The 19,578-nt window shown below is 44.0% G+C and overlaps 1 protein-coding gene across 4 annotated transcripts in view; it reads left to right on the top strand.

Annotated features, from left to right (window-relative positions):
• TANGO6 (transport and golgi organization 6 homolog) overlaps positions 1-18,415 on the top strand; it is an 84,937-nt gene extending 66,522 nt beyond the window's left edge. For all 4 annotated transcript variants that reach the window (XM_073666074.1, XM_073666064.1, XM_073666070.1 and 1 more), the window contains 3 exons: positions 5,839-5,990; positions 7,822-7,935; positions 15,733-18,415. In XM_073666074.1, coding sequence (XP_073522175.1) covers positions 5,839-5,990; positions 7,822-7,935; positions 15,733-15,909 — 443 coding nt within the window. In that variant the 3' untranslated portion in view covers positions 15,910-18,415. The remainder of the gene's footprint in view (positions 1-5,838; positions 5,991-7,821; positions 7,936-15,732) is intronic.
• Positions 18,416-19,578: the final 1,163 nt, after the last annotated feature.

Below are 19,578 nucleotides of genomic sequence, written 5' to 3'. Positions count from 1 at the left end.
ACAACACTTCCTGTCTCCTGTGCTTGTGTTATTTGTAACAGTTGCTAGATACTTTTGAAGCAACAGCACTATTTCTGCATGTCACACTCTTCCCTCCTTTTTGAATGTCGTCCTCGACGTTCGTCTTAATTGGTCAATCTGACCAATTCTGAGACAGTGGTGAAAGTTGAGTAACTTTATATACATATTGCATAACATTTATAAACATTTATAACAACCTATTCTACGACCTTTTTCTTGTAGTGCTCCTGTAAGAAATAAACAATTAAAACAATCAACGTCTCTTCAGCTGGAGCTTTTCGTACGTCTTCAACCAGCTTTCTCTCTCACTAGGCCTTAACAGTTCTTTGTTTCTACAAAGTTTTTTTAAGGAAAATCAAAGCATGAAAACAAGTCTTTTCACAAAGCAACATCTTCCATACTGCCTCTTGGTGATGAATACCACTCCAGTGGGCTTACCTGGTCCGTAGGCAGAGATACCTGTTTCCAGTCGACAGTCTTTTGCAATTGACTCGGTTCACCAAGTGTCTCATACGTCAGCATCACGGGCCTCCTCACTTCTCGAGTCGACATTCTCCTGGTGGGTTGTTCCTCAGATACCACCGGTTCTTCGGTCACAGGAGTTTCTTTCGCAGCACTCATTTCCCGTGTTTCCTCAGGTGCTCCTGGAACTGCCTCTGTAAGTTCCTGTACTTCTCCGGAATCGCCTGGTTCTACACGGTCTGGTAATTCCGCTTCTTCTGAGTGTCGATCAGTCTCTCCAGTGACAGGTGTTTGATCATCAGATCTGAATTGGACTTCATCTGTACTTCTGGGTACAAACTCTGGAGCCTCGGGACTTAGTTCACTCTCCTGAGGATGGTACATCCCTCTTCTTGCCGGTCTGAGAAATACAACGGTGTGCTCTTCTTCATCGGAACTTTCAAGGTCACTATCCACCACCTGAGCTTCAATCTGTGGTGGTCTTTTAGCCGAACTCAGTCGATGTCGGTCTGCTTCTGGGAAGTCTTGTTGTGGTGGGAGATAATCACAGGGTAAATACCTATGAACTATTCTGGTTTTCTTGTCCCCTTATTCCAATCGGATTTCATACGCTTGACTGTCATTTACTTTCCTCTTTACGACCACATACACCTTGTCTTCCCAGTATGAACGAAGTTTTCCTGGACCACCTTTCTCACGTACGTTCTTGACTAGTACCCGGCTTCCTGGTGCCAATTCTGCTCCATAACATTTTCGATCATAGTACTCCTTACTCTTGCTCTGTCCTTGCGTAACCACTTTGGATGCTATGTTTTATGCCTCTGCCATCCGTTCCTTCCATTTCCGAACGTACTCCGGATATCTTTTGTAAGTCTCTGACACTGGAGTATCGAAGATGATGTCGATTCGCAGTCTTGACGATCGTCCATGCAATAGGAAGAAGGGTGAGTAACCCGTTGCATCGCTCTTTGTACAGTTATAGGCATGTACCACATTTGACAGAGAACTCTTCCAGTCTTTCTTCTCGCCAGCTGTTAAAGTGCCCAACATCGACAATAATGTCCGGTTTAAACATTCCACTTGTCCCAAGAGTTCTTTTAGTGACCGAAGGCAGGTAGCGCCTTCTCCATTCTTCATTTAAAAGGCTTGCTTGGGCTCCTGTGTCCCTCAGTGCTTTTGCCTGGAGTCCATCTAGCTGGCACTGTATAAAGCACCTTTCACCGATTAGGCTGATGAGGCTATCTGACTGACTGAGGAATCCTCCTCCCAGGAGTACATCGTTTGACCTCCACACTGGTAATTAAGTAACTGATGCCCCTGTCTCTCTTGCTTGTGAGGTCTCCTCCGTGTCGCGGTTACCCGTCGCCCCGCATTGTCAATCTCCTATCTTTTAACCCAAACGACCGTGACCATTGGCATTCCTTGGCATAATGTCCTTCCTCACCACATCTTAGACAGTGGACACACACCGTACTCCGATTTGATGACCAGCACCCTTCACAAGCTGGGTATCTTCTGTTTTGGAACACACTCCTGGGTCTGAGGGATACAGGTTCTGGCCAGGAACGAATCAACTTTTTCACCTCAATCAGCTCGGCTCGCAGTTCTCCTATTAGTTTCTCCCAGTCAGCGCTGGCGGTCCTCTCTTTTGTTGGTGATTTAAGGTTCACTCTTGGAGGTGGCACTGGAGGGTCTCCATGATGATTTTTGGACTGGCCACCGGGGGTCTCCAACTTCAGCTGACTCATTTTGGTGATTTTAGGAGCAGAGCCTTTCTTTAACTTCTGTTCACTCTCTGACTCCAAACTAGCTGCTTCATTCATTTTTTCAATTAGGACTTCGTCCAGAATGCCAGGATCTTCTAGGTACTGTTTCAGCTGCAACTTGATGTCTTTGCTGATTAACCCCGTTCCCAACTGGTGTAGCAGAGTTGAATTGAGGCGCTGTGCTGCTGTGTTTTTCCAGACACTTTTTCTCTTCTCCCTCTACACCAGTGTTTCTCCACTCCAGTCCTCAAGACCCACCAACAGGTCATGTTTTCAGGATTTCCTTAGTATTGCTCAGGTGATGGGATTATTGCCTGTGCAGGTGATGCAATTATCACCTGAGCAATACTAAGGAAAACCTGAAAACATGACCTGTTGGTGGGTCTTGAGGACTGGAGTTGAGAAACACTGCTCTACGCGCTAATTCCCGCTCAGGATTCCCCGGACGGGCCACCAATGTTACACACGCCGCTAGATTCAGATAGGGTGTAACATCCCTGGCGGCGTGCTTGCATAGTGCACCACATCCAACTTTGCAAGACCGCAATCTTACCTGTCAGTTCAGCCTGCTAATCTTAATCCAGTTCATGCTGTGTGCATGCCTCTTGACTGACTGCTTAGGGCGGCGGCCCGGTTACTTTCTGATTCTTATAGCTGCTGTGGGCGCACCCCTAATGCATCTCCAGCCTATTGCTGTGAGTCACTGGATATTTAAACCCCCTCCACACAGTAGGAGGTGCCTGAGCAACACCTTCACTCAGTTTGTCTTTGCAACTGTATTGCCAGGTCCTATCCTGTTATCTATGACTTCTAGTCTGTTTCCGCCACTCTGGGGGCTGCATTCCCAGACCTGTTATCTCTGACTTCTAGTCTTTTTCCGCTACTCTGGGGGCTGTATTCCCAGGCCTGTTACCTGTGACTTCTAGTCTGTTTCCGCCACTCTGGGGGCTGTATTCCCAGGCTCGTTTTTGTATCTCATTGCAGTAGCAGTTCCTGTCTGAAGTGTATCCTAGCCTATTACCTGTTTTTCTCTATGTCCGTACCTTCCCTTTTCCTGCAGTATCTGAACCTGCACCTAACTCCAACTCGCTGTCTCTGTACTTGTGTTTGTGAGTTTTGTGTCCACTCGCTACTTCATAGTAAGTACCTTGTGTGTATCTGGTTCTGCTTGTCCCTTTCCCTTCCTCTGTATCTTCCTGTATTTTCCAGTCTGTTCCATGTGAACAGAGCCCTGTCCTCTCTGCCTTGCCCACCGCTCCGGCGGTTTCTCTCTGCTCTGACTTGCCCACCGCTCCGGCGGTTTCCCTCTGCTCTGCCTTACCCACCACTCCGGCGGTTTCTCCCTGCTCTGACTTGCCCACCGCTCCAGCGGTTTCCCTCTGCTCTGCCTTACCCACCGCTCCGGCGGTTTCTCTCTGCTCTGACTTGCCCACCGCTCCGACGGCTTCCCTCTGCTCTGCCTTACCCACCGCTCCGGCGGTTTCTCTCTGCTCTGACTTGCCCACCGCTCCGGCGGCTTCCCTCTGCTCTGCCTTACCCACCGCTCCGGCGGTTTCTCTCCGCTCTGACTTGCCCACCGCTCCGGCTGCTTCTCTATGCTCTGCCTTGGTCACCGCTTCGGCGGTTTTTCTCTGCTCTGCCTTGGTCACCGCTCCGGCGGTTTCTCTCTGCTCTGCCTTGTCCACCGCACCTGCGGTTTCTCTCTGCTCTGCCTTGTCCTCCGCTCCGGCGGTTTTGCTTTACTCTGCTTGTCTATCGCATCTGCGGCTCTGTACCTGTCTCCCAGTCTGTACTGGACCCTATCCAGCCTGCGCTCCAACCTGCTAGTGCCTCCCTTTTTGCACTCCAGCCGTGCTTGCCAGTATCTCCCTGTCTGCATACCAGCCGTGCTTGCCAGTGCCCACCTGTCTGCATACCAGCCGTGCTTGCCAGTGCCCACCTGTCTGTATGCCAGTCTAACCTGCCTGTTCCTGCATTCCCCGGTGTGGGTCAACAACTGTGACCGGGGTCTGACCTGGAGTCGCACCTGGTCCCTCTGCTCGGTTCATCCTTTGTCCACGGAGTCGACTAAGCCGCCGTGCGACCTTGGTCGGATCGGGTTGATACTTAGTTACGCCCCTCCAGGCACTCCTCGGTTCATGGTACAGTGGGATCACTAATCACGCTCACGCCAGTCAGTCCGGGCGTGAGTGTAACATAGGGTGAGACAGGTTTCATGAATTCTTTGGAACCCTGGGGGAACAGTTACTCAGGGCAACCATAGGCTGCAGCTTATCTCAAGCCCTCACACAGCACCATATCCCAAAAAATGAAGACACTACAGGTCTCAGAAAATGGTTACACTAGGAGAGGTTTTGTTTTTGTTTTGTTTTTTTTTGTACAAATTTTTGAATTTTTTTTTTCACCACTTAAATAAAAAAAACAAACGTTTGGTATCTGCGTAATCATACTGACCTGGAGAATCATATTGCAATGTCAGTTTTACCGAATAGTTAACATGGTAAATAAATAAAACAAAAACAATTGTGAAATTGCACTTTTTTTGCAATTTCAACGCACTTGGATTTTTTTCCTGCTTTCCAGTGCATCACATGATACAGTGAATGGTGTCATTCAAAAGTACAACTCGTCCCGCAAAAAAAACAAGCCCTCGTATGGCTATATGAACAGAAAATAAAAAAGTTATGGTCTTGCAATAAGGGGATGAAAATACTAAGCTGAAAAAATTGAAATTGGCCACGACGTGCTGGGGTTAAAAGGATTGTCCAATCTCTGACATATATGGCATATTCATAAGATATGTCAAAGATGTCTAATACATTGTGGTCTCAGCAGTGGGATTTGCACCTATTAGACATTCATGGCTTATCCTGTGGATATGACACAAATGTCCAAGATGAGACAACCCTTTTAAGACTTGAAAAAAACACAAAATTTGAGCTTGGTTTAAAATCGTATACATGCAGCACATAAGTGCATGTTTCACAATGGACATGAATCAGAAAAACCTACAAAAAGCAAAATGAAAATAAACCCTGCTGTAAATAAATAAAAAGCAAGTGCATTTAAATAAAATAGGGTTCTTAGTAACACTGTTTTTGATCAAAAATAGTATGAAAGCTATCCCACCAGCGACAAGGTGAACCCGTTCGGGATAGAACATACTCTGTCTGATATTAAAAACCTTACCATGTGTCAAAGTTGACCTCTGTGTGAATAAGGGCAGACTGAGGCTCCGATCCCAAACTGGGAACACTGTGTTTGGGACCGAAGCCTCAGTCTTCCCTTATTCACACAGAGGTCAGCTTTGACACATGGTAAGGTTTTTAATATTAGACAGAGTAGGTTCTATCACGAACGGGTTCACCTTGTCGCTGGTGGGATAGCTTTCATACTATTTTTGATCAAAAACAGTGTTACTAAGAACCCTATTTTATTTAAATGCACTTGCTTTTTATTTATTTACAGCAGGGTTTATTTTCATTTTGCTTCTTGTAGGTTTTCCTTTTAAGACTTGTCTGTTTATACTAAATTTGTACTGGCTAAGTTGACCATGAATTTAACTTTTTTTTTTTTTGTTTGTTTGCAGGTGACATGGTTCTCCAGCACAAAGATGTATTGATTCATGTCTTTCTGAGGGGTTGCCGGGATCCAGACAACTCGATACGGGCTAGCAGCCTTTCCAACTTGGGTGAATTGTGCAAGCAGCTGCAATTTTCCCTGGGTCCTGTTATCCATGAAGTAAATAACCACATTCTTCAAAAAGACTTTAAGTGTAGCTACGCTTTTCTACCACTTTCGGCCTATCATAGACTTGTTTAGACCGATGGCGATCTGGGTGGTACATGATGTAAAGCTCACCGATTGCTAAAATAAGGAGCAGAAACCCTCAGCATGTCTTTGACATGTCGGAAGTTGTGTGAAGATGCTGGCACTGGCTCTCATTTCAGTTCAGCTTCTTACACTAAAATGTGGATTGTCAAAGATCGCAGCCAGGAAGGGAGGTCGTCACTTAACCCACCCGCTGTTGTCTTTGATGCTCTCTGCTGCCCCCTATCGTCTGGACAATTTCGTGATTGACTAACGGAGGAGTCCGCAGGCTGTTTCCACTAATAGGCCGGTTATCGGGAAACTAACAGTGAGCGTATGGTATGTACACCTACGATTCCAACGCATGGTATATGTGTATATACCCCCCCCCTGTACTGTCACCTCTAACTCCACAATAACCCAAGACTACTCGCTGCTACCACCAGTTGTTTATACAGGCTGACTGGAGGCCTTGTTTCTTGTACAGAACTATTGAATTTTATATTTAATCCAAAATGAGGCAGTGTTTATAAAAAATATACAGAAGATTTTACAGAGTGGAAAAAACAATACAGCATATACAGTTACATAAAATAAAAAGGAATAACGAAAGAAACTTACTAGGGCGCTCACAGAGATTAGTCAACTTAGCCGAAGGAGAGCACTTCGATTGGAGACATTCATGCATACACTGAAGCATATCACTCTACAGGAACACAGATCATAATTCAGCTTGACCTTATATCAGCACCCAAGTTACACCTACACACCCCCCTTGATGACCTCACATGGGCTTGGTTGTTGGATGTTCTCAGCCCTTCAGGATTTTATGAAATACCCAACATTAACAGTATCTCCACTCCAGCTGATCACAGGTCAAGTTTGCCGCCATAATTTTTATCGGGATTTTACCTTTCCCCAGAGACCAAACATGACACGGCTGAAGTCAGTTATCTGGGCACTATAGATTTGGGTTTTATAGGCAGGTGTCACAGTTATGAAAAAAATATGCGTATTCTTCCGCTATTAGCCCTGAAGCTGAATATGTGTGTCCCATTACTATCGGATCCATACACACCCTGATATTCCTAACTTTTCACTGCTGCCGGCTTGAGTGCCTGCAGATGTAATATTTCCCTTAAAGGAAAAAAAGTGTAATTTCAAGTCAGGATTTATTTCCTGTGGACAAAAGAGGCTGCTCTCACTTCTCTATCTATGTCTAAACACCAGACTACTTCATAAATAGGTATACTGTCTTAATTACCTGTCCCCACCAGGGAGTCTTGCCTTCTAAAGGAATTTTAATTTGTCTGTCACTTCTCTTCCTCTCCAATCTATAAATCTCAGTCTTACTCGTTTCCCATATCTTATACTGTGTAATTCAACTACAAGAGATTTGTAGATTGTAAGCTGTTTTTCCTGCATGTTAATTAGGATTCCTCACTATCCAGCTATACCTAATTTCCTGCTTCTCTAGGTCCATTGTACCACTCTATTTCAAGGCCACGTAGATTGCAAGCTCTTGTCCTACTGCAAAAGAGAGGGGAGAGGGAGGTGGAGTGAGTGCCCCTTCAGTACAGTGGCTTTAGGGATTTTACTATTTTCTATAACAGGGATGATTTACAGTATCAGACTAGGACTATTAACCAGATTGGTGCTGTTTCTGGGTAAAAAAAGCAAATCCAATGTTTTTAGTCCCAGACAGACTCTATAACAAACGCCATCACCTACAAATGGTTCTTTCATTTCTCTTTCTTATAAGGTAACCACCTGTTTATCAGCTGTGGTTCACACTGACCCAGAGGCCGAAGTAAGAAGAGCAGCTATCCATGTGATTGTCCTACTGCTTAGAGGGCTCCGTGACCGGGCAAGAGAGGTAACTGTCATACATTAATGCCTTAAAGGGGTTGTTCCAAGTTTAGAAGTTACCATGTATCCGTAGGATAGGCGCTAACTTCCTGACCTCTAAGACCACTACTTACTCCGAGAACCACGTGAATGATCAATCACATGGACCTTTGCTTTAATCATTCTTTATGTGACTGCTGCCGATATCTAAGCACAGCATTTGGCTGCTCTTCAGCAGTCCCAAGAATGAATGGCCAGAGTTGGTTATGATTGACCACCTCTCATTCACATAGGGCTCTTCAGAGCCCCAGTTATCGGGATTAGTGGGGGTCCCAACTGTCTGCTCCCCAGTGATTGGGAAGTTATCATCTAACCTATGGATAGAGGAACTTGGTTAATTCCCTTTAAATGTAGTAGTCATCTAAGGTCTTGATCTCTGCTGCACAAGAATGTCTGTGTCGAAGGGTTTCAAATTACTGCCATTATCCCTATGGGCCTTTGGATAGAAGTTGTCAGCTACACTTTCTGATCAGTTGTCATAGTATTTCATAGCATGGAAAGATTCAATGAAAATATAACCTTTAATGATACGTTTAAAAATTAACCATTATCAATCCCTGGACATCACATCAAATTAAATTTTTGATCCACATGTGGTTTTTTTTTAGGCCCACACTAATAAACAAAAGACTTATGAGTACTAATTACCAGGTATAGACACTTTACTTTTTATTAAAAGACTTTTTTAACATTACACATAAACAACATTGAGGCATCACCCAACTGGCAATGCCCTTCAAAACCCACCCGTCCCCCGTCCCCCCCGCCCATTACACCCCCAAAAACCATATGGCAAAGGCAAATTTAATTACAGGCCGCATATTATCATATAGCTTATCTAACTGTTAAAGCATTGATATTTTGATCCATGGGTACAGAGCATAATATTTAATAGTCAGTGATTAGTTAAGTAGAACCTGAGAGACCACAACATTTCGGACTCAATTGATATGTAAAATGGACATAATATGATAACCATGAAACGTGCTCCATTTACCCCAGATTTTATCAAATTTATCAAACCTTCCGCTTTTTGTACACTCCCTCTTCTAATCTCAATAAAAGACGCATTCTATCCAAGAATTCCTGGAACTTGAGAGGGGAGGGATCCAGCCAATGTGCAGCTATAAGCTTTCTGTTCTGATATAGAGTCCTCTTAACGGCTATTATTTCATCCTCTTCACATCCTATTATTTCTACAAGGCCTAATACACACACTTTAGGATATAAGGATAGATTACACTCAAACACATTATTAATGTACTGCACACACTCATTTCAGAATACTGCGACCCTCCTACACGTCCACATCATATGCATAAGATCAGCTCCTTCCTCTCCACATTTTGGACACGCACTGTCATTCCTTGCCCCAATGTGCTGTAGAAATTTGGGAGTTCTATATACCCTATGCAATAAGTACAACTGTGAGAGTCTATGTGCCTCACATGTAGATAGTATCGGAATTCTCCCGACCACATCTTCCCATTCTTCCGAGGTTATAGTACCAATGTCACGTTCCTACCTCTCCTTAACATTTAAGGGTCTGTCCCACTGAAATTGCTGCATAAGTATCCCGTAGATTCTGGATATCATTCCCTTCCCACCTCTATGGCATAGTAATGTTTTAAACAGTAGATGATGTTGAATTTTACTCTGCATATGTTGCGGCTGTATAAACCATGCATGCCTCAATTGGAGATAAAAGTAGAAACTAGTTTGTGGAATACAGTATTCTTCTTTCAGCTGTTGGAACAATTTAATTATTTCCCCCTTTAATATTTGCTCCACATTAGTTATTCCCAATTTTTCCCATATTCCGAATCCTTTCAATTTATGGATCTCTGGAAGGCCTGCATTATGCCACAACAGGGTAAACGGGGTAAAACCTTCTATTCCCAACAACAGTTTGATTTTCTGCCACGTTTTCCCCATAAGTGCTAGGGTCGGAAGATGCCGCCTAGCATCCCACCCCGATATTCCCATTTCTAGAAAGGAGGTATTGGCAAATTGTGTGTGAGTAGACTTATCAGTTTATCTAGGTTCCCCTGAATTAACCAGAGTTGTTGAGTCTGAGAGGCTAGAAAATATATCCATGGATTAGGTGTGGCTAGTCCCCCCTGATCTTTGGGCCTTTGAAGTGTATCCAAGCTGATTCTGGCCACCCCTTTTTTCCAGATCAATTCCCGAAATAGTGCTTGAAATGTATAAAATATTCTCATGGGGATCCAGACAGGTGAATTATGAAGGATATATAATAATTGGGGCATTAACACCATTTTAATTAAGTTAGTTCGACCTACTACTGATAGGGGGAGTTTGCTCCAAGTATTGGCCTTTTGTTGAAATCTGGTAAGCAGTTCAAGTAAATTTAAAGAAATATAATCTCCGATAGATGTGGTTACTCTAACTCCAAAATATTTAAATTCTCGCACAATCTTCAAGCAAGTATTCCCTGCCCTAGTATTCAGAGACAAACCATCAACCGGCATAAGAACTGATTTATCCCAATTAATCCATAAGCCAGAATGATCTCCAAACTCCTTTAATAAATTCATAGCCGTCGTCAGAGATTGCTCTGTGTCGCTCAAAAATAACAGAAGGTCGTCGGCATATAGGGCCACTTTACTTAGCTTTACTTATAGTGAGGTTACCTTAAAGGGGTATTCCCGTCTCCAAGATCCTATCCCAATATGCAGTAGGTGTAATAATAATAATATTAGCAAATACCTCCAATTAGAAATGTAGTATAGTTTTTCTGATTTGCTATGTCTCTTTCCTCATGTGCAGGACATTGCAGGACCTTAGGTATCCATGGTTACGACCACTAGCTACCAGCTAACTAACTGTCACTATATCAGTGGCCGTAACCATGGATACCTAAGGTCCTCCAATGCCCTGAACATGAGGAAAGAGACATAGCGATTCAGAAAAAAATATAATACATTTCTAATTGGAGGTATCTGCTAATATTATTATTATTACAACTACTACATATTTGGATAGGATATTGGAGATGGGAATAACCCTTTAACAATTTTTACCACAAATTAAGTAGGACAAATAATATCAAAGTGTCACAGTGCATAACGAGTTCAAAAAAGTGTTAATCTCACCATTTAGTCCACAGAGGGTTACAATATCCAATAGATTCTTCTGGTTGTTCAGGAGCAAATGTTAGTCTATCCCTCCCTCTGCAAGTGCTTCTGCCCTGATGAGGGCAGTACCCAAGAATGGCCCTCAGAAAAAATACCTCCCGACGCGTTTCTTTTCTCAGTGTAGTGATGTCATCAGGGGAGTGTACTTGCTGGGGTAAGTCTGAATATTGAAACTCATGAGGTCCACATCGCTTTCTATATCATTACAAGTAGGTGTATAATTCGCGCTTGGGTAGTGGGAAAAGGAAAAATAGGGAGATACCAGTGTGAAGGCGTTACTAAGAACTAGTCATAGGTTGGATAAAAATTAAATAAGCTTTATTTGGAATAAATAGATAAAAAGTGTTTAAAACCAGTTAAAAGTTGGTGAAGTCTCCGAACCAGAGGCCAGTGTATCTTAGAGAATAGGAGTAGCGTATTATATTTTGATAGAAGATGATCCTTAACATGGTCCAGAGGTGTTAAACCTGTGGAAAAGGATAAGGTGGGTTAGCTTAGTGGGATTATTTGATAATGTCTAGATGAGATAGATGGTACCGATGTACCTGTTATAGGGTCCTTGTTCTTATTTCTGCACTGGTGGATAAGTACCAGGGACTATGGTCTGCTAGGTAGGTGATATTATTCCGTGGTGGGAGAGCCTACGGGGCTAAATAATAGGTATGGAGGATTAATTGAGATAGAGAGGTGCTGCAAAGTAAATAGATTGAATGTACCTATAGTAATCCGGACGGATATTAGTTTCGCGTAAGAAGAGGTCCAGGGGTTCTAGGCTTCTTGTAGAACTGGTGTCCTCGATTATCACTTTATTCTACCTACGGGGCGAAGGTAGAGAGTAGGTAAAAAACGAATTTTGCCCTGGTGTGGGCTATAAATAAGTAGTGTAGCAGTCATGGGGAGGTATGGTGGGTCTCATACCGTGGTGGGCCTGTACGTCCTGGTGGTTGTGACAAATATACCTGGGTCAGGTGAAGCAAGATGTCAACCAAGTCAAGGTATGAGAATCCTTAATAGGTATACCTTGTCAGGGGAGTTTGTTTGTGGCACGGTGGTTCCCCTAGGTCCTAGAGCCGGTCGGTGCCAGATAGGAGAAATAAATGGTAGGGGTAGCTTCTGTGAATAGATAGGCCTGGTTCTAGGAGAGAACCGGCCGGTTAGTCAATAGAGGGTAGAGCTGTGTATGTTGACGGAGCAGCGCAGCGTCCAGTTACTCACAGTTGGAGAGGTCTACGTGGATCTTAATAGGACAGTCGTCCCAGGGTCGGTGGCGTCCTGTCGGCAGGTACCGTGACTGATATCCGGAGCGAGAGCGGAGTCCCGGCCGGTGACTTCCGCTTCTCGCGTGATCTCGGATAGGGAAAGCGCGCACTTCCTGCAGAAAGCGCGCGAGACTAGTGTGACGCGCTGACACGTAACACACAGGATACAGCGGCCTCTTAGCGCTAGTGTGAGCTGGGATAGGGCGGGTCCTATGCGTTTCGAAAGATTCGTCTTTCTTCCTCAGGGATCAATAGGCTTTCTATATCATGTAGCAAAAAGGTGCCTCAGTGCTTGAAAGAGCTTAGTGTCAAAATAGAAAAAAAGCGAATCCCACAGTAGTGGGTATTCCTAGGAGGGGAACAGAGTTCTGTCCTCTCCTTGCAAAAGATGGGGAGTTGAAGCACTGAGGCACCCTTTTATGGTACACATTGTTAAGGTGACCTCACTGTAAGCAAAACATGTAGCGGCTGGGATTAAGAGTGTCTATACCTTGTAATTAGTACTTATAGGTCTTTTGTTTATTAGTGTGGGCCTCAAAAAAGCCCACATGTGGATCTAGACTTTAATTTGATGTTATGTCCAGGGGTTGATATAATGGTTAATTTTTAAACATATCATTAAGGGTATGTGCCCACGTAGCGTTTTACAAGCGTATATGCTGCGGAATTTCCGCAGCGTAAACGCTTGGGAAACGCTTGGTAATCCACCCCCCATAGTCCCCAATGACAAGCCGCAATGTCAATGCCCATGCTGCTTATTTTTCCACAGCGTTTATGCTGCGCTCAAAAATCCGCAGCATGTCCATTAATTTTGCGGACACGCAGCGTAATCGCCGCCATTGACTTGCATTAAAACGCATAATATCCATGTCAGTACATTTGTACACACGGATATTATGCGTTTCTATGTGCGGATGGTACCCAAGTCTGGAGGAGAGGAGACTCTCCTCCAGACCCGGGTACCATAGAAACTGTAAAAAAAAAATAATTTAAAATAAAAAATAAAGTTTATACTCACCTTCTGATGGCCCCCGGTGTTTTGTCTGCTCCGTCCGGTCTATTGCAATGCTCCCGCTGTTGTGAAGGACCTACCATGACGTCACTGAGTCATGTGACCCATCACATGACTCAATGACGTCACCGCAGGTCCTTCACAACAGCGTGAGCCGCCCAACACACCGGACGCAGCAGAGAGAACACCGGGAGGACACCGGAAGGTGAGTATAAACTTTATTTTTTACCATTTTATTCTTTTTTTTTAACTAACTTGGTCACACTATATATGCCGGTTGCATGGATTTATATAGTGTGAACAAGTTGTCAAGCACTTTTCCAATTGATGCTAAAATCGCTTGGAAAAGCGCTTGATAACCCGCATGCAGAAATGCATGCAAAGACGCTTGACAAACTCTTCTACCTGGTGGGAAAAGCACATGTAAAAAACGCATGCGTTTTTCCTGCCAGGGAGAAGCGTAAAAAATATGCAGCATTTCTGCATCGTGGGCACATAGCCTAAAGGTTATATTTTAATTGAATCTTTCCATGCTATGAAATATTATTACTCAGAATTATAGAATCTACAGAAACTAGCAGATGATTTAAGCTATATTGTCAGTTGTCATAGCACAGCAGGTCACAGAGACAGCTGGGCTAAATCTTCTGCTTGTTTCCATAACCGCACCTATATATACACTGCTCAAAAAAATAAAGGGAACACTCAAATAACACATCCTAGATCTGAATGAATGAAATATTCTCATTGAATACTTTGTTCTGTACAAAGCTGAATGTGCTGACAATAAAATCACACAAAAATCATCAATAGAAATCAAATTTGTTAACCAATGGAGGCCTGGATTTGGAGTCACCCCCAAAATTAAAGTGGAAAAACACACTACAGGCTGATACAACTTTGATGTAATGTACTTAAAACAAGTCAAAATGAGGCTCAGTATTGTGTGTGGCCTCCACGTACCTGTATGACCTCCCTACAACGCCTAGGCATGCTCCTGATGAGGTTGCGGATGGTCTCCTGTGGGATCTCCTCCCAGAACGGGACTAAAGCATCAGCCAACTCCTGGACAGTCTGTGGTGCAACGTGACGTTGGTGGATGGAGCGAGACATGATGTCCCAGATGTGCTCAATCGGATTCAGGTCTGCGGAACGGGCGGGCCAGTCCATAGCTTCAATGCCTTCATCTTGCAGGAACTGCTGACACACTCCCGCCACATGAGGTCTGGCATTGTCCTGCATTAGGCGGAACCCAGGGCCAACCGCACCAGCATATGGTCTCACAAGGGGTCTGAGGATCTCATCTCGGTACCTAATGGCAGTCAGGCTACCTCTGGTGAGCACATGGTGCGCTGTGCGGCCCTCCAAAGAAATGCCACCCACACCATTACTGACCCACTGCCAAACCGGTCATGGTGAGGGATGTTGCAGGCAGCAGATCGCTCTCCACGGCATCTCCAGACTCTGCCACGTCTGTCACATGTGCTCATTGTGAACCTGCTTTCATCTGTGAAGAGCACAGGGCGCCAGTGGCGACTTTGCCAATCCTGGTGTTCTGTGGCAAATGCCAAGCATTCTGCACGGTGTTGGGCTGTGAGCACAACCCCCATCTGTGGACGTCGGGCCCTCATACCACCCTCATGGAGTCGGTTTCTAACCGTTTGTGCAGACACATGCACATTTGTGGCCTGCTAGAGGTCATTTTACAGGGCTCTGGCAGTGCTCCTCCTGTTCCTCCTTGCACAAAGGAGGAGGTAACGGTCCTGCTGCTGGGTTGTTGCCCTCCTATGGCTCCCTCCACATCTCCTGGTATCTGCTCCATGCTCTGGACACGGTGCTGACAGACACAGCTACTCTTCTTGCCACAGCTCGCACTGATGTGCCATCCTGGATGAACTGCACTACCTGAGCAACTTCTGTGGGTTGTACTGTAGACACCGCCTCATGCTACTGTACCTCTAGGGGTGAGAGAAATGGCAAAAAGAAAAAGTGACCAAAACAACAGCCAAAAAGGATGAGAACAGAGAAATGGTCTGTGGTCACCACCTGCAGAACCACTCCTTTATAGGGAGTATCTTGCTAATTGCCTATCATTTCTACCGGTTATCTGTTCCATTTGCACAACAGCATGTGAAATTGATTGTCAATCAGTGTTGCTTCATAACTGGACAGTTTGATTTCACAGAAGTTTGATTTACTTGGAGTTATATTCTGTTGTTTAAGTGTTCCCTTTATTTTTTTGAGCAGTGTATATAAACACACACATAAGTGAACTGCTTTAAGAGAGACAGTTTATCTGTCATTAATGACTCTTAATTTCTTGTGTCTTCCATCAGGTGCTACGTGATGTTCTACTGGAGCTTTACCGCTTGTTGAAATATGTGGTGCAGTGTGAGAAGGACTCTGTTTCTGTACTTCATGCCCAGCTGGGACTGGAGGAATTGGATGGCATCATGAGAGCTTTTCTCTTCCCTCCTCAGAAACTGGAGAAGAAAATTGTGGTTTTATCATAAGACATTTATACATCGTTCAAGCACTTACAAAATGCTTTATAAGGAACCAATCTCTGTTCTTCTTGCACTACTAAGAATGATTTCATGTCATGACATATAACATTGTTTAAGGCTGTGTTCACATCATGCAAATGAAGCTGTTGGCCATCATTACCCAGTGGAGGCCAAATGAGTGACCTTTGTGACTAATGGCTGACAAATCCCACTTTTGGCTATAATATACAGAGACATACATGTGACACATGTTATGGAATCTCAGACATATACAAATACGAATGAACTGCGCATAAGAGCTGCAAAGTAGCAGTCATTCAGGCTTACAACTGGGCCTAAGAACTGCAAGTTGACATACATTCAGGCTTAGAACTGGGCTGTATATGAAGGTAATTATGAATGTTTCAGACACTAAGAATACTACCGTGTACATGTTGACAATTTGCAGTGAGGAATACAGTTGTTCTCTAACTTATGGAAAAGGGTGAAGATTGGTGTTAATTGTTTATTGGCCCCATATGATTGTCTTTACATTTGTCACAATGCAATTTCTAATGATTGAAAGGTCTATTAAGAATTTGGGGTTCAGTAGCCATTTAAATGTCAATGGTTCCAGTACAGTTTTGTACAAATATCTATAATGTAAACAAGAATACTTTTTGAACAATTTTATAAAAAAAATACAAATATATTTAAATAATTTTCATTGGTATGGCTCCTTCAATAATAAAGAATAAGTCATTGTGGACTGTCAAGATGCTCATGTAACCAATGGGGCTTCTGACTTAAAATAGGCAGAGTACTAATATCAGGTTCATTCAGGATAACACAAGCCTATGGGGTTGATTCATGAAGTGGCCGATTCAAACCTGTGTGAAAACACCAAAAATTGCAACATTTTTGTGCAACTTCCTGTTGCACAAAAGTGTGAATTTTCAATGCCACAAAAGCTGGCATAAAAGCTTTGATCAATCAGCCTCTATGTGTTTCAGCAAAAAAATAGTGCTTTCCGGGAAAAGGCAATGACGACATGGGGTTGAGTCAAAAGTCACAACACAACAGAAAAAAAGTGTAATAAATAAACTCATGTTTAGAAAACACAATTGGTTAGATTTGAACCGTATATTGTTAAAAGGTGTGTGGAACTCATACATACATTGGGGAAAATAAGTATTTGATACACTGACGATTTTGCAAGTTTTCCCATCTACTGTGAAGCGGAGTCACTTCTCACGGCCAAGCCGTGAGATGGGATAGTCAAGGAGTCCGAGGTCTGAAGCCAGGAGAGTACATCATAAATAGAAGGAAGAGACAAAAGCATAGTCAGGTAAGGTTCCAAGGTCAGAATACAAGGAGGATAGTGGATCAGAGCAGATTGGGTTAAACAGACGGATGGTCAGAACGAGGTCCAAGGTCAGGGAACGAAAGATCAATTCACACAACACAATGCACAGAGAGATGAATTCCACACAAGCTGAATGTATGTCTGGCAGAGGTCTGGGAGTAACAGCCCAGTTAAGCAGCCTGACAATCTCCTGGGACAATGAACACCTGGAGACAGCCAGCGCCTCCAAGTCTCAGATTCGACGACCAAGCTGTCAGTAACTGCATCCCAGACACACTGACCTATGTCATGCACCTATTTGAACTTCTTACCTGTATGAAAGACACCTGTCCATACACTCAATCAATCACACTCCAACCTCTCCACCATGTAGAAGACCAAAGAGTTTTCTAAGGACACCAGGGACATAAAATTGTAGACCTGCACAAGGCTGGGATGGACTACAGGACAATAAGCAAGCAGCTTGGTGAGAAGGCAAAAACTATTGGCACAATTATTAGAAAATGGAAGAAACACACATTGATTGTCAATCTTCCTCGGTCTGGGGCACCATGTATATCTCACCTCGTGGGGTAAGGATGATTCTGAGAAAGGTCAGGAATCAGTCCAGAACTACATGGGAGGACCTGGTCAAAGACCTGAGGAGATCGGGGACCACAATCTCAAACATTACTGTTAGTAACACACTACGGCGTCATGGTTTAAAATCCTGCAGGGCACGCCAGGTCATGTGATCAGATGAGACCAAAATAGAACTTTTTGGTATCCGCTCCACTTGCCATGTTTGGAGGAAGAAGAAGGATGAGTACAACCTCAAGAACACCGTCCCAACTGTGAAGCATGATGGGGGAAACATCATACTTAAGGGTGCTTTTCTGCAAAGGGGACAGGACGACTGCACCGTATTGAAGGGAGGATTGATGAGGTCATGTATCACAAGATTTTGGCCAACAACCTCCTTCCCTCAGTAAGAGCATTGAAGATGGGTCGTGGTTGGGTCTTCCAGCATGACAAAGACCCGAAAGACACAGCCAGGGCAACTAAGGAATGCCTTCGTAAGAAGCATTTCAAGGTCCTGGAGTGGCCTAGCCAGTCTCCAGACCTGAACACAATAGAAAATCTTTGGAGGGAGCTGAAACTCAATGTTGCCCAGCGAGAGCCCCGAAATCTGAAAGATCTGGAGTAGACATGTATGGAGCAGTGTATGCAAACGTGGTCAATAACTACTGGAAACATATAACCTCTGTAATTGCAAACAAAGGTTTCTGTGCCAAATATTAAGGTCTGTTTTTCTATTCTATTAAATATTTATTTCATGCAATAAAATGCAAATTATGTAAAAACCTTAGAAGTGATTTTTCTGGATTATTTTTAAGATTCTGTCTCTCACAGTTGAAGTGTACCTATGATAAAAATTACAGACCTCTCCATTCTATTGTAGATGGGAAAACATGAAAAATCGGCAGTGTATCAATTAGTTATTTTCCCCACTGTACATGTGTACTGTAAGGCAGCGCTAGTCATCATGCTGGGGGACACTCGCTGCACCGGGTCAATTAAAGCACACCAGCCACTTTTTCCAGTATTTCACAAACCAGCAGTTTATTTTACTTCATAACTGCTATAACAGAGTCCAACTCAGTGGCTCGCCGACATATTACATTTAATGTCCAGGAGCCTTTCAAATGGCAGACAGGCCCACTTGGCTCCAGTTATAGCTTCCAGCAAAGTCACTTATAGAAATGTCCACATCAAGCAGTGTTTTACCTTTGCCGGGTTTTAGCTGCTTCCGACTTGTTCTGCCACCACTGTGGCTTTACGGCTTCCCAGATGGGGGTCTCCAGCCCTCGTTCCTTCAAAGGCTACTGGTATGTGGTCTCACCTCACATTCAGCCTCTGCCTTCCAGGACTCTTGCCTTCCAAGCCTCTGGCCCTCCAAGGCTACTGGGATCGCTTACACCTAAGGATCCAGCCTCTGCCTTTCAGGCTTCACCAAGCTTCAATAGGCCTCACACTCTAGCGGTGTCCCACACGGGAACAGGCCTCACGCCTTACACACCTGTTTCAAAACTACCAGGGTTTATATATCTTCCAATGCACACAGGACCTGTGCTGATGTCACAGTCATGATCAGACCTTCTGTGTGCACAGGACCTGTGCTATGTCACAGTCATGTGACCAGTCACCTGAGGGAGGTACATGGTCTGCCAAAACACACCCCGGACCATTACAGTAATGCCGCAAACCGCTGCATTACATATCCCCCCCCCCCTCTGTTCAAACTTGTGGGGTTGAACACATAATATACACAATCACCTTATAATCCCCAG

The sequence above is a fragment of the Phyllobates terribilis genome, unplaced genomic scaffold (genome assembly GCF_046119375.1).
Source record: "Phyllobates terribilis strain yellow unplaced genomic scaffold, ASM4611937v1 Scaffold_2__4_contigs__length_985480577, whole genome shotgun sequence".
In the NCBI taxonomy this organism is placed as follows: Eukaryota; Metazoa; Chordata; class Amphibia; order Anura; family Dendrobatidae; genus Phyllobates; species Phyllobates terribilis.
Note: the sequence above shows the minus strand (reverse complement) of the source record. Positions and strands in the feature narration are given on the sequence as shown.